We start from the raw sequence: 14,322 nt of genomic DNA on the forward strand, positions 1-14,322 counted from the left end.
TGCCTGTGGGTTAGAGTGGTCCACTAGAAAGACTAAAATAAAGGCAGTGTAATAAAAGCAGGGCCAAGATTTTCTCAATGTTAAAAAACAAACAAACAAAACAAACAAACAAAAAAAAAACCCCAAAAAACAAAAAAACCCCATAAACCAACCAACAAAACAAAACCATAACCCTTTTAAGTTTGCATTCTGACAACATGAAAAAATCTAAAGATGCCATATGCTTTAACTAGAGAATATTAAAAAAAAAATCTATATAAAAACAGGCTTTTGCCTATACTACTACTAATACCATGCATGTCTAACCTAGAAGCAAGTTTACAAAAACCTTGTGATTCAAGGACTGCAGCTTGAGAGTCCATCCAGTTCAGCTGTGATTCTGATATCACTCAGATGTTATATACAATACAGACTTTTTATTCAGTTCCTTTCAGTCAGCAAAACTAATGGCTAAACAAGACAAGGGATTCATTTTTATGGATACGAACTCTGATTTTTACAGAGATTTTTTAAAAGAGGATCTAAGAGTTGGTGTTTATTTACCGAATACTCAAAATAAATATGAGTATTTCCAGTGGGAAACATCAAACAGTTTGCGTCATAATTAGATCCTCTTACTATAAATTATATGAAACTCTCCAGCATAGCAACCGGTCACTTTTTCCATTTATGCTTGCATATTTCAGCCTTCAGCCATTCTCTAGCATGGATGTTTCACTGATGGCTGAGGGTAACACTTCAAAAATGAACTAGCTAAACAAACTTCCCAGCAGCACTTGACAGAGCTACACCTATTCTTCCCCATTTCCAAAGCAGTACAGAATTAATTACCAGTTCTATGGATCTATTGTAAGTATAATAGACTAAAGAGCTATCACAGACACATTTATTGTAAAAGCACAATCCCAAGAGTGTCTAGTAGAGGGCCAAAACGATTAACACAAATGCTTTGTCAGATCAAAGATAAAATCTGCACCGCCCAATTGAGGAATGAATTAGAACAGTGGGTTATCTTTCAAATTAACCAGGGCAGTTAGTGAGGAAAATTTCATGAAAGTGTAATTCTTAGCCTTTGTGAATCCACACAGCAGGCATTCTGCCAGCTGACAAGATGATGAAATTTTCATGCTTAAAAAAGCCCTCTTCATTTCCCAATTTAGATTAGCTAGCGTTTCTCTCTCTTTTCATCTATTTGCTCTTCTGAAGCAGGGTAAAAAAAAAAAAAAAGAGAGAGAGAAAAAAAATCACACACCACACAACAGAATCAATCTTTCAAAGAATAATGCATTTCTGAAAAGAAATATTTGCATGTCATTTTTAGAGATATTTACGATTAGGAGTAGGATTCTCAAAAATGATACTGTTAATACTATTAAGAAGGCCAAAACTACTGAAGCGATGGTGCCTATGTTTTACAACACAAATAAATGATTTAAATGTTCAATTGGGAAAAAGGGCCGAAGAAAAGAAATTACATAAAGATAAATAATTTACAAAAGCAATGGTATTGTAGCAAGCATACAAAATTATATATAAGCATACAAAATACAAACTTACACTTGCATTGTTTTAAAGGAAGTACGTACATCATCAGTATATTTGCTTATTTATCAACTCCCCCTACCAAAAAGACCAAGTGGGTTTCGCACTTTTACATATTATGGCATTCCCCTTCTAAGTTTATACAGCTACATATGGAAGCATTTCAATAGACAGGGAAACAACATGCAGTGATTCTAAACCCTGAAAAAAAAAAAATCTCATTCAGAGCCCACTGAAAAAAAGTAAGCTTATTCAGTTCTACAAGCTGTGGATAGGGCCAAAAGACTCCTGCTAAGAGCAGCTTCATAAAAAGTAGCTCATTATTTTAAGAGTTAAAAAAATATTATTTATGAAATTTCTGTTTTTGTATTGTGTGTCATTTGACCAACATATAAAGAAAAGTATTATCTAAAAAAAATATACTGAAATAAATGGAGTGACAAAGTTAATCAATATATTTGTCTATTTAAACTGACACTTCTGAGCCTCTTAGGTACAACAGCTACAAGAGGAGACTTAAGTGTCTCAAAGTTGTGTCAAATGTTTTGTTCAGATGGTACTTTGCCATACTACTTCTGAGTGTGTCTTTATAGCTTATAGGATTATATGTATTAGTGCAAACATCCATTTGACAAATTTCAACTCCAGCTGTTACACAGTCACTACAAGTACTTGATGAAAGGAGTATACTAAAGCTCAGAGCACCTGCTTTTCTAAGAGCTAACGGGACAAAAAGTTTTCTTGCTCAGCTCAGTGGAAAGCCCTTCTTTTTAATGAAAATCATTGTGCAATTTCAAAACTACTTTAACAATAAAATAAACTCACATTTCTGGAGTCTGAATGTATTCCACAGTTTAAAAAATAATATTAAACATTATTAGAGCTAACAAATAATTATTAGGTTAAAAGTAAGTTCTCAGAACTGAAAATATAATCAAGTTTATAAAGTCTTCATTTACAAGCACAAATAAATTCCTCTTGGAGGATACTTCATTACTATATATGCTAGGTAGTAAGATACATAACAGATTTTAACAGAATATAAATAAATCACAATGTTCAATATTGAAACATTTCAGAGTTTGGTTCACAGTTTGGCCTTAAAACCAAACCAAAACCAAAAGCTAGAAAACAGAGTAAAATATTACAGCATTTTTCATTCTTTAGAATTCTTTGAAACATTTCTTCCTGTCCTTAAATGTCCTTAAGTCTTCCTTTATACATCAAGTTTCCTATGGCATGTATCATGCATGTTTTCCAGTACTTTATATACCAAGAATTCCCTAGTATTTGGCTTTTGTATTATCATAATGTTCATACATTACATCAAATGCACATATTCTAAAACCTAAAAAAATTAATCAGAAGCAGAAGTTTATATAAAAGTAGTCTGTCTAAATATACCACCTTGACCTATTATATAAACACACTTTATAATGCTGTATTTATAGTAATACCATGTGAATGAAAGTTCTGCAGCCAGATGGACTTGGCAATACAGTAATGCAAGATTTCACATTTGGATAACTCTACCCATCCAAATGATTTACCTTTAACTTCAATGTGAAGGAACAATCAATCCTACCTTAAGAAATACTGTCTGAATTTAAATAGTCTAAGAAAGCTCTTTTTGATGCAGAGATCTTCAAAAGACACGCTTATACCTTCTGAATATATCACATTTCCAGAAAGCATATCAGAAAACATTTATTTACAATTCCAATAGGAACTAATATAGAAGAAAAAGAAAGAACACATGTGATGTACGCTTAATATTAAACCATAATTAAAACAAAACTACTATGCTAATTCTCAGCATTTTAGCTGCCATCTGAAAAAAATATTTTGTAATATCTAAGAAAACAAACCACAAATTAGGCTGGCCTTTCATTTACAGGTCAAAATTTCAAAAATAATTTTTAAGTATATCAAAGGTTATGAGCGTCCAAAGGTTAGGAGTTCTTCCAAAAATGATGTCTGATCTGAGGGCTGTGAAAAAAGGTTCTATGTTAGACAATTACATAATCAAAGAAGTTATGAGGAATTCCATGAAAATTTCACCAAAATGGTAAGCTGATAATTCACAAAACACAATCCTTCCAACATATTAGAGATGCCAAACATATTTATAATTTAAAAATCAAGGTGTATTTTCCTAACCTGTTAGTTCTTTCGTCAGTGGAAAGATGGGAAATGCATATATTACAGCACAATTTTTTCAGTAATGCCACACAATGCCAACCATGAGGAAAGCAACAAGCTACTTCATCTGTAGTAATGCTGACAAACGCTGTTACTAAATGTTATATACATACATATACACACCTGACTATTTTGACTTGAGGCAGAAATGAGAAAAATAACCTAAATTAATATTTTAAAAATCATTAATTGATAGTTTCCTTTTCATAAAGTTGGGTTTTGCAACTGCGCTAATTTATACCTTACTGAAAAAAAGTGAGATAGTCACTAAATTCAAGACCACTTAGACAACTAATTGCTTATGGAAGAATATTTTCTGAATACTCACATTATAGTATTTTTTTAGGTAGCGTCTAATATCCAAGAGTAATTTGTTGTTCATTTGAACCACATGGTTGAAAGGAGGCTCTTCACATTCACTTTTACTGCACCTTTGCAAGCTGGGCTCAATAAATCGCCCCTGAAAAAAAGAAGTATAAAAATATATATAATGACAGCAGATGATAGCAACAGAAGTTATTGCAGGAGTTTAGACATAACGCTTCATATATTATTTTTTCAATTAGATCTCTACTATCTAGGCTTTCTTTCTTCCCACCACAGTTGGCCACATCCATATAAAGACTTGTCTGATAGGACAAACAGTTTCCCAAATCTCTTTTCAATGGAAGGTCTTCTGGAGATGATGCTTCTTCACCTGCTACAAAATTATTCATTCAACAAGCTATGTTTTATCAGGGAGACTGAAGTTTTGCCTAAACCTACTGATCAGAACACTGAAATCCACCTTACAGATACCAATTATAGATTACCAATGGGGCTGTAGAGACAAACCTTGTTACAAAAGTACAAGGAGATCATCTTGTATCTTCCCCAAGTGCAAAGAACAGCTCCTAGAGTTCTACAGCATCTCATTTACTTTTGAAATCTTTGAATGGCAAACATTAAAATTTGAGAACCTAAAAGCAGTATGTGAAGTACTGAAATTAAATTCAGTAAAATTCTCACTGAAATAACAAAAACCTGTTAGGTTGGATATTTATAACACTTTGTAAAAAGTTTTCTTTCCATTTAAAACTTAACACTTGTGCTCTTCTGAACCATCTTTTCTAAACTCCCACCCACAACACAAAATACATGTTTATGGATATATGTGTGTGTGTGAGTGTATATATATATATATGTGTGTGTGTGTGTGTGTGTGTGTGTGTGTGTGTAAAGAGTTTGACATCCACTTCTCTCCATCTCTCCAGCTAGCCCATCTGCAAGTTGTCAAGCCTATGTGCAATTAACTGTTTTATTTACAGCTGTAACGAACAAAAGTCAAGGATTTACATAGCATCTCTCGATTTGTGTGCCTTTTCGTCTTACTTGCTTCCAAAGACTGCTTTATTTTGATTCAAAAAAATGCAAAACATCTGCTGTTTGTCCAAATTAACTTAAAATAATTACTTTTAATTTAGATAAAAGATTTATTTGCTTTCAGTTTCAAGGTTTTCACTACTCTGAGGCTCGCTAATTTGCCAATGACTAATACATGCATAACATTGCTGGAGAGTTAAATACTTGGCCCTATTTCAAGTTGTGATCCAAGGTCCCAGATACATTTTTTGGCAGAACTTCTCAACAAGAATGCACCCCCATGACTTTTTATGTTCAATATACAAAGACAGAAGGAAAGATAACACAGAAAAGCCTTACTGTGAAGAAAGGAAGTGGGATGCAAAAAGATAAACAGAAATTTCAAAACCACTTTGTTCCAATTAATATGATTTAGGATAAGAAATTGCCATAGCTACATGAAAGTTTCATTAAGTAGGGAACTGGAAGTTACTCAGGTGTTAAGATAAGGATGCCTTAAAAAGTTACAGTTAACAATCATTCACGAATGTGGGCAAACAGATTAATGAAGCCAGCTTATCTCACACGTTCTCTAGACTACACTGCTCCTAGTTGAAATGCAAAATTGGGAAAAATATTTCTACACCGTCCTATCAGCAGATTTCTGTTCCAAAGATATAAACAACAGTCCTTTAGCAATATGGTATCTTCTCCTACAACCTTCGAATGCTGTCTGAAAAGCCTCTTCCTCTACAACTATTTCCCCCCTCGCCAATGAAGAGAAATAAAACATTGAAAACGAACCGAACAGTCAAAGACATTGTCATAAATATTCTCTGTTCCACACTTGAGGCAGCAAAACTTGAATCTTTCACAGTCCCTATATTTCTCCTCATCAGTGAGCTGAGCTGGGCCACCAACCAAGGCATCATTCTCCTCATCTTTATGGTAATGGTGATGGACTCTGAATTGGGAGGGATCCAGTCCTATTAATAAGAAACAAAAATTTCAAAAGACTAAGAGGTCAACCATGCAAGTAGGCTCATTTTTCATATGCTTGGTGAAGCAGAGTCAAAAGAAAGTTACAAAATGTAAATTCAAAAGCTGAAAATCTCCCTTTAGCAAACACTGCTCTATAAATACAAATACATTTTACAATTTTTAACCACAAATAAAGGTTCACAAAACACGAAGAAATCTTCTCACTTATCTTCTTACGCAAGATTGCTTTATAAATAAAGCAAGCACGTTGCATTATCATGGGAGTATGCAACAGAACATTCTGTTTCTGAGGAAACCACTGCTAACGGATGGCTTTATTGTTATTTTCTTCTTAAGTTACACTGAAAATATTTCAATAAAAATGTGCATCGTTATTAAGAAACAGTCTTTAAATCAAAACGGCACCATTAAAACTGAAAACAGAGAATAAAAACCCCATTAAAGAAACACGGGTGCACTGCTATTACCAACTCCTTCAAGTCCGCATACAACTGCCAACTCTGATTTCAATGCAGTGGTCGATTTCATTTTGGCTCAGTGGTTAACAGCATGTAGGTTTCAATCTAATGCAGTGGTTAAAATTCAGCAGCAGCATTTAAAACGACAGCGCTGGAGAGAAAATGCTTTATTTCTGATTGCCAGAACTGAAGATTTTAAACAAATAAATACACAAAAGAGATCCTAAAAATACTGATTCAACCACAAATAAGCAAATAAGCAAGCAAGCACAAAGCTCACTACCCTAGGAATACGACTGCCAAAGTAAATTTAATAAAAATCCTCATTTTTTTGTCATCCTTTGTCACGTTCAACCTTTTAAAAAGTCCATTTATTCCACCTATGGCTTTTTCTGTTGTTCTTACTGCTGCTGTTTGTGATTTTTTTTTTTTTTTTAACTTTAGTAAATAGCACATGATAAGAAAAGAACCACGTAAAGAGCATGGAAAAAAAAGTGTAGAAAACTATGGCTTACTTTTAAAATAATAAGAAAGGATCAAAGAGGAACAATATATATATTTTTTTTCTAAGAAAGACTACTTTCCCAAAAGCAGTAGCGGAGCAAAATAATTCCCTAAGGAAAATATATACAAAATATATAGAAAGATAAATTTTGCTCAACTGTACTTTTGCAATATTCAACCAAAAATTGTGAGAGCCAGTAAGAAAAAAATATTTTTAAGACTAATTAAGCCAACTAAATGCTTACTGTGTATCATCCTGTATCACACACAAATTTTAGTAAATTTAAGAATTGCCAGAGAAAAAGTATGAAAGATTACAAGTAAAAAGTGAAGCTTTATTTTACAGTTCCTCTTAAGCTCACTATACTGTACTAGGAGACTTAAAAGAAAATGTTTGGGAACAATATTCAGTCACTCAGGACAAGTATTATTGCATGCATAAAACAGCTGTGCTATACAAGCAGCTACAGACTGTCTCTGCCTAAAAGGTTTGATATCTGTAACTTTATTATCATGATTCTGAATTTCTACTTTACAGCTATATGGCAAATTCTAGGAGAAGAAAAAATTATATTGACAAAAAAGATTAACTGGCTCTTGAGAAAACAAGAGTTTTCACTAAAATTTAATAAATATTTCCGATTTTACTTTTATGAATAGAAACAAATGTTAGTGCATAAGGCTAATATTAGGTCTCAAAGTGGTTCTTCAACTTCTAATGCTATTCTCTACAATTCTTTGAAAGGAAGAGCAAATAAAGCAAAAAAAGAAAAAAAGTCCTATGTTGCTAATAGCATATTTTACACTTTAATATATATTGGTACAACCCCATCCTCCCCCCCCCCCCAAAAAAAAGAAAAAGAAAAAAAACGACTCCAAAACAACCCTATAGGGTTGCATTTATTTTTATTTTTATTTTTATTTTTATTTTGTAATTTGCTTTTGTCTATTAGTTTTGGGGAAAAAATGGTGGTAATACACTTTCTGTTTTAAAAACCAAGGAAAACGTTCTGCAACAAATGTGGTAGGTAAATGTTTTAGGAAGTAGGCTTCAGTTTCAGTATTAAGATCAAAACAGAAAAGAAAAATCCAAATCCAAATGAAGTATCCATCTACGATAGTAATAGTGAATAAAATAAAAATTCACAGATCATAGCGATTGGAACTGGAATGAGAAGCGATCACTGCAACTTTACAATACGGATGCCATTAACATTCAGCTAAAAATCTATTTTTGGTAGTTTCCCAAATGCAGCAGCAAAGTGAAATAGTTCCCTAAGGAAATACGGAGAGAAATTTTGCTCAACCGTACTTTTCCAATATTCACTCAAAATGGTGAGAGCCAATAAGCATACAGGTATTTGGTAATAATTTAAGATGAAAAAAAAAATCCATTATCCATTCTAAGAAGCTGAAGTACACCCATATGTGAACTTTCTTGGCTGTTTTGGCTGGGGGAAAAAAAAAAAAAACACAACAGGAAAAAGTATTGCCATGACTCCTATGTATATCTCACTCTCAGTGTGCAAACATCCCCACTGAAATCTGAGACTACAAATCACGTTTTTAAAGAACGTGCCTTCTGCAATTATCTTGTGGGATCTATTTCCCCTACTATATCCTTTCAGGAACAGTTAGTTCATTCAATTAATCCATTTCTGCACTCCAACTTGTCTCCCCTTGGGGGGACACACAGGTCATACTGGGCATAATACAGCACGTGGAAAACAAAACGGGGAATGTCTAATAAATGGGGGAAAAAATGTGTTTTTTGGTGGTGTTATTTTGTTTTTAAAATATTTTTTTATTTTAATTTGATAGAATGAGATGACTTAGTGAACTTCTTTGAACTCTTGTCTTCTCTGACATCAAGAGAAAGCCAAGGGGCTTTGGGGCTATCACAGAATTACCTCTGCCACAGGTAAGAGATCTGATCTGCCCAGAACTGCACGGTTGCCTTCAAGAGGAAACAAAAACGTGCAGCACTAAAAATGCTACACAAGTAAATAATACGGAAAAGTTCCAAAAGTTGTTCCTGAATTATTTCATAGCGCTATTAAAACGTTTGTTGTTTGGTAAGCAAAAAACAGCACTCCGTACGCTGAAAGGCAGTCAGGTGCATTTCACTAATCGCAATATTGAAAAAATAGAATTTCTGCAGATGGGTTTTTTTCAGATTTTCCACACGCCACTACTCCCATCTCTGCACTCTCCCGAGAGAACAGAAGCAACCAACACAGAGCAGTGAATGAATCGCCAAGTTCCAGCTCTGAAAGAAACACTCCGATAACAAAAGCGTTATCACGTTTTTCCACTGATTTTTTTTTTATTATTATTATTATTTTTTTTTTTTTTAGGCAAAGCGTGAGGGTTGCTTGCTTGCTTGCTTCTCTGCGGATTTTGTGTTTTAAGGGCAGGTTTGTCGGAAAGCACCGAAGTTTCCCTGCCCGAGGCCCGGCTCCAGGCGCTCCGTGGCACGGCGCAAAGAGTGTGCGGTGCTGCCACCCAGAGGCCCGGCCGGGCCTAGCTTCCCAGCTAGGCTCCAAGCAGGGGCGGCGAAGACGTTCTGGCCTTGCTGCTACATTTTGTCAGCCTTACGTGAAAGGTATCCTCCCGCTCCTGGAAGAAGATGCTGCACGGGAGTGCCTTCCCAGCTGTGGTGCGGTACACTAAGCAAGAGTACAGGCAGGCAGCTCCCTACACCTGAATCAGCACAGTTAGGCTCCAGCAGTCCTCTCAGTGATCAGTCTCTAACCCCACCGTTAAGGCAGCCCTACTCTGCTCGCGGTTCTGACTGCAAGTCCCACTCCAGGGCCTCCACTTCCCCCTGCTGTGAAGGGATCCCCTCACTCCTGCAGACACACCTGCAGGTGACAACCTCCCCTGTATCCCAACCACCGCAGTTAGGGCACCTCTTCTCAGCAAACTACACAAGAAACACAAACCCATGGATAGAGTCTGAGCATCCAAGTTCACCTACAGCACTGCAAAGAAAAAGACTACAAACAGCAAAATTCATACAGTTCAGAGTTGATTAGTTCATTGTCATGAGCTTTAGCATGGCTTTAGTCTTCATTTCCACCACTCAACTCTTGCTTCACTGCCTCATGTGAGAAAAGCAAGAAAGAATACAGAACCTTGCACAGCTCCTACATGCCACCAGGCAAGTGCAACTGCTCTGGTTTTTGTCAGGAATGCCCATCTGGGCAGCTGCTAACCAGTAATGGAACCTACTGAATTATTCTAGGAAGAGGAAAAATAGACTCAGTACCACAAGTCAGAGGGAATCTCCTTACAAAAAGGAATTAACATGCAGACCCTGGGAGTAGGGAGAAAGGGGCGCTGGGAAGCACTCATAACAACAAGCTTCAGAAGGACCCAGGAATGACCACCAAAAATTACATCATCTTCCTGTGAAATACCCAAACGTCAAACAACTTAGAGAGCACCCACATGCACATCTGCTTGTAAAGCAGCAGCGTATGTCTCTTTCAGAAGACCATGGAACAGCCTAGGACAAAACTGCTTTTCAGCAGCCATTAGCTTCTGCATTTTACAGGAATGGATGTTATGCAAGAACAGCTACGAAAATCTCATGGTTGACTGGACTGCTTCCACGATGTTTAGATATTTCTGACATCACAGAAACAACACAGGGTTTCTCTTTGAGATCACGAGTAGTATCTACATAATAACAACAAAGCTTACTTTAAATATGTTAAGAGAAGCATTCTGCCAATAGAGTTATTTCTGTTTAAAACCTATGGATAGCTTCAAGATGACATAAGCAAGTTCTCCAAGCACTGAAAATGATCACATGTATTGACTTATTTTTATCAGATTTCACACTTTACTTATCCTCTGAAAACCCGACAATCCTCATCTTGTCACTGCTTTTCCCTGAGAACTTCAAGAAAAAGAGAACGCAGGAGTATGCCCATGAGTTTCTCATTTTTAGAAACAATGAATTTCCAATCTCTCAAAGGCTAGGCAGACCTCCTACAATGTCCGAAAACAAAAGACAATTTTCAGCTTGATTCCATAGTGAATGAATGTGACATTTAAAGAGCTCTCTGCAATTTTTAGGTGTGGTTATTTGCTTTTGTTCTTCAGTGTCTAAAATAGCTTAGTTAAAATAACTTAGTTGGAGCGCAGACAGAACAAAGAACTGCTCATCTTTTTGCTGTGAGCCAAGTCTCCCTAAGTTGAGCTCAATTTTATCTACTTAGACTAACATGATGACTTGTCAATTAAACGTACACCTTATAAAGAGATAGTGTTAAATACGAAACCAAGAATGCTACAGTCATTCTCCCCATATGGACACATACTCTACATAACATGGTAAATCGCATCAGAGTACGCACAAATAAGAACACAACCACGTTTCAGCCCACAGGTACAACACCGAGGTTGAACAGTAGCTTTCTTCTTCAAACCAGAAAAACGTTCTGCTTTGCAAAAAAGGATAAGAAAAATAACAAGGATTTGGTTGGTCAACAGTAAAAATACTACCTAAAAAGCCTAACTTAACACAAAGCAACGATGCATTTGCTTGTTCTACTAAACTCAGCTCTAGTACACTTGTACACTTGAAACTATTTTCCAGTTCTTTGAAACAAGCATACTGGACTATCCCACCAAGAAAAAAAAGCAGAAAAGTAACTTCAACTTGCAACAATTACGTACAATTCTGATTAAGTGCTGCATATAAACACCTCAGTAGAGCAACAGTTTTGAGAAAGACCCGACTTCGCCTTCAAGCTCAATTTATGCATTCCCAAGAAAACAAAGCTGGAGATGGAGATGATGTTTTAAGCATGGTCAAACTGAGTACATTTCACATCTAAGATTGTAATAAGATATATACAGGTTTTCAGACTAACAATTGCAGACTATTAATAAACTCTCAGCTGCATTATGCTATTGCAGACTATAAAAAACATTTTCATCTTGAAAGTTCTATAGAACAAAAAGCAGCAAAGGCATCTGCAAACAGCACATGCTATCAAGTGGCATACAGATCTTAAGATCTGGGCACTTAATTTAGGTGCCTGAAGGGAGCTAGTCTTTCATGAAAATCTAACCTGTTGTGAATAAGGAACAACTCTAAATTTGAGCCTAACTCAACAGGACTAACAATCTTTGCAAAATAAAACAAATTACCTTCAGAAATCCAAGTCTCTCACCTAAACAATGTGCAAGTTTACCTCATATTATAAAATTTTAATGTATGTAATACTGTTTGACTTTTTCAGTTTTGCATGGCACACAGCTGGCTCTTGACATCAAGGGAAAGTTGCATACCGAGGCCCTGCCACATAAACAGAATGATCTGTACAGCCAGCCTACACCTGTGAAACAGAGCTTGCATCTCAAAGCATCAGAGATGCAACACCCAACACCTACAAGACACAGCCTTGCAGCCAAACAGCCACATTTGTGGTCATCGTGCTTATGCTCCCAGAGTAAGAAAAACATCCACACCTTCCCTCCCCACTCCCACCTTTTATTTTTTTGAAACTGAGATGGAAAAAGCTAATTGTCTTGGGAGATGAGGACCTTTCATGGCAATCACTCTTCTTGAGAAGCTGCAAGAATTACTTGCACACATTTTAAATGCAAACCATGAGCCCCGCAATGAGGAGGACCATCTCTAAGTAAGGAAGCTACAGAAGTGCCTTGTCCCAGGTAAACAGTCCTGATGAGCAAGACACTGTCTGTCGGTTTTAAGTGACCAGTTCTTGGACCTTGGCCATCTCCAATACATAATGCTGAGGTCCAAGTCTTCTTTTAAAGATTAACAGGATTAACAGCTTCTTCCATGCCCTTGAGTAACAGTTCTAAGACCTGACAGACTAGGTGTGGGAGATCTCAAAATTTCTGTTTATCACAGTGATCGTGCCTGTTGGTGAGTCATTTTCAGGGAAGAAACAACACAAAAAAAGGTTACAGGGAAAGAATTACATTTTCAGGGAAAGATATCTGAATGAACTGGTAAGCATTTTTCAACACCTCTACCTCTTTCTAGGTAAAAAGCCTAGGGGATACAGAAGACAATCAGAACTGGGTATAAAAATATCTTTAACATTCTCTTAAAAGCAAAAACAACTCTAACAAAGGCAATTCCCTGTTGCTCATTTTAATAAAAACTGCTGATTCCATGGCTCACTGGCATTACTCACATTTTTTTTATAGCACCTTTTTTTGGCTGTTTGCCTGAGCAATATGAATTAATGAAGACTGTTACTAACATTTTATATTTCTATTACCTAATAGGTCAGTTCTAGCAAAAAAAAAGTCCTCAATTACACACTAAAAATTGTATCCTTTCAGTATAATTATGACTGTTTTCTCAAGAGAGTGCTAGTGAGTGCATACTCCAGAGAACTACTTCAGTAGCTTAAGAAAATCCAAGAAACACGTAATAGTAATTGAACACCATCAGTACTGTCATATGAACATAAAATATCTGCAATATTGAAAAAGGATTACAAAATTCCCTTCATGCTAATAAGCACCTCCTGAAAAATGTTACTCTGCTGTAGTCATACAAAACCACAATCCAAACTGCTTTGTAGAGACTGTATAACACATGCTATTGTTCGCTGGAGGAACGCTTATTTTCAGAAGCGTTTCTGTTATGAAACACACATTTAAACTCCTCACTTTGTCTCTTAGTTCCTTGAATAAACTTAAGTTAGAATACTTACCTAACCACGTTGCGATAAGAACAGAATCAATTCCCTCTATAGGTTCACATATTCTAGCAACTACTGGATGTATTTGCTGTGACAAGTAGTATTGAGTATCAATAGTAAGATTGTCTTGCTTTTGCAACTGTTCTGGAGCATATGCTCGCTGGCTGGCACTGAGATTTGATCCATCCTAAGACAAGAGACACATACGAAAGAGTGTGAAAAGTAACATCGACATTCAGTCTATACAAAAGATAATGTTTCAAATATTATGTATTATTTTAACGAAAAATTGTTACACAATCACTTTTTTGGTCGATTTATTTTGCATCCAGTACAAATCCAACAGTGGTTAAAAAAAACTGTGCTGCTGATGCTGGCATCAACTAGCAAGTTCAAGAATGTAAACCCAGCTTGTGTTATTGCAGCCTACACGTGCAAATCAGTAAGAGTAGACAGAGTAAACAGTTCCATCTGTCAATTCTGAAATGCACAATGAAAACACATTGTAACTATCAGCCCCGTTAAAAATATGCAGAGGGCATGCATTTTGGATTCACTTTGTACTAAACTGG

General features: G+C 35.9%; 1 protein-coding gene across 3 annotated transcripts in view; it reads right to left on the minus strand.

Annotated features, from left to right (window-relative positions):
* The window catches only part of POLA1 (DNA polymerase alpha 1, catalytic subunit), a 191,627-nt gene that overhangs the window by 96,684 nt on the left and 80,621 nt on the right, over positions 1-14,322 (minus strand). For 2 of the 3 annotated variants that reach the window (XM_015302675.4, XM_015302671.4), the window contains exons 32-34: positions 13,763-13,937; positions 5,890-6,071; positions 4,073-4,204 (exon numbers count right to left, since the gene is read on the minus strand). In XM_015302675.4, coding sequence (XP_015158161.2) covers positions 4,073-4,204; positions 5,890-6,071; positions 13,763-13,937 — 489 coding nt within the window. Of the gene's footprint in view, positions 1-2,504; positions 3,532-4,072; positions 4,205-5,889; positions 6,072-13,762; positions 13,938-14,322 lie in introns of those variants that run through there. The other variant, XM_040669778.2, reaches the window with a different exon arrangement.

This window comes from Gallus gallus, chromosome 1 (genome assembly GCF_016699485.2).
Source record: "Gallus gallus isolate bGalGal1 chromosome 1, bGalGal1.mat.broiler.GRCg7b, whole genome shotgun sequence".
Lineage (NCBI taxonomy): Eukaryota > Metazoa > Chordata > Aves > Galliformes > Phasianidae > Gallus > Gallus gallus.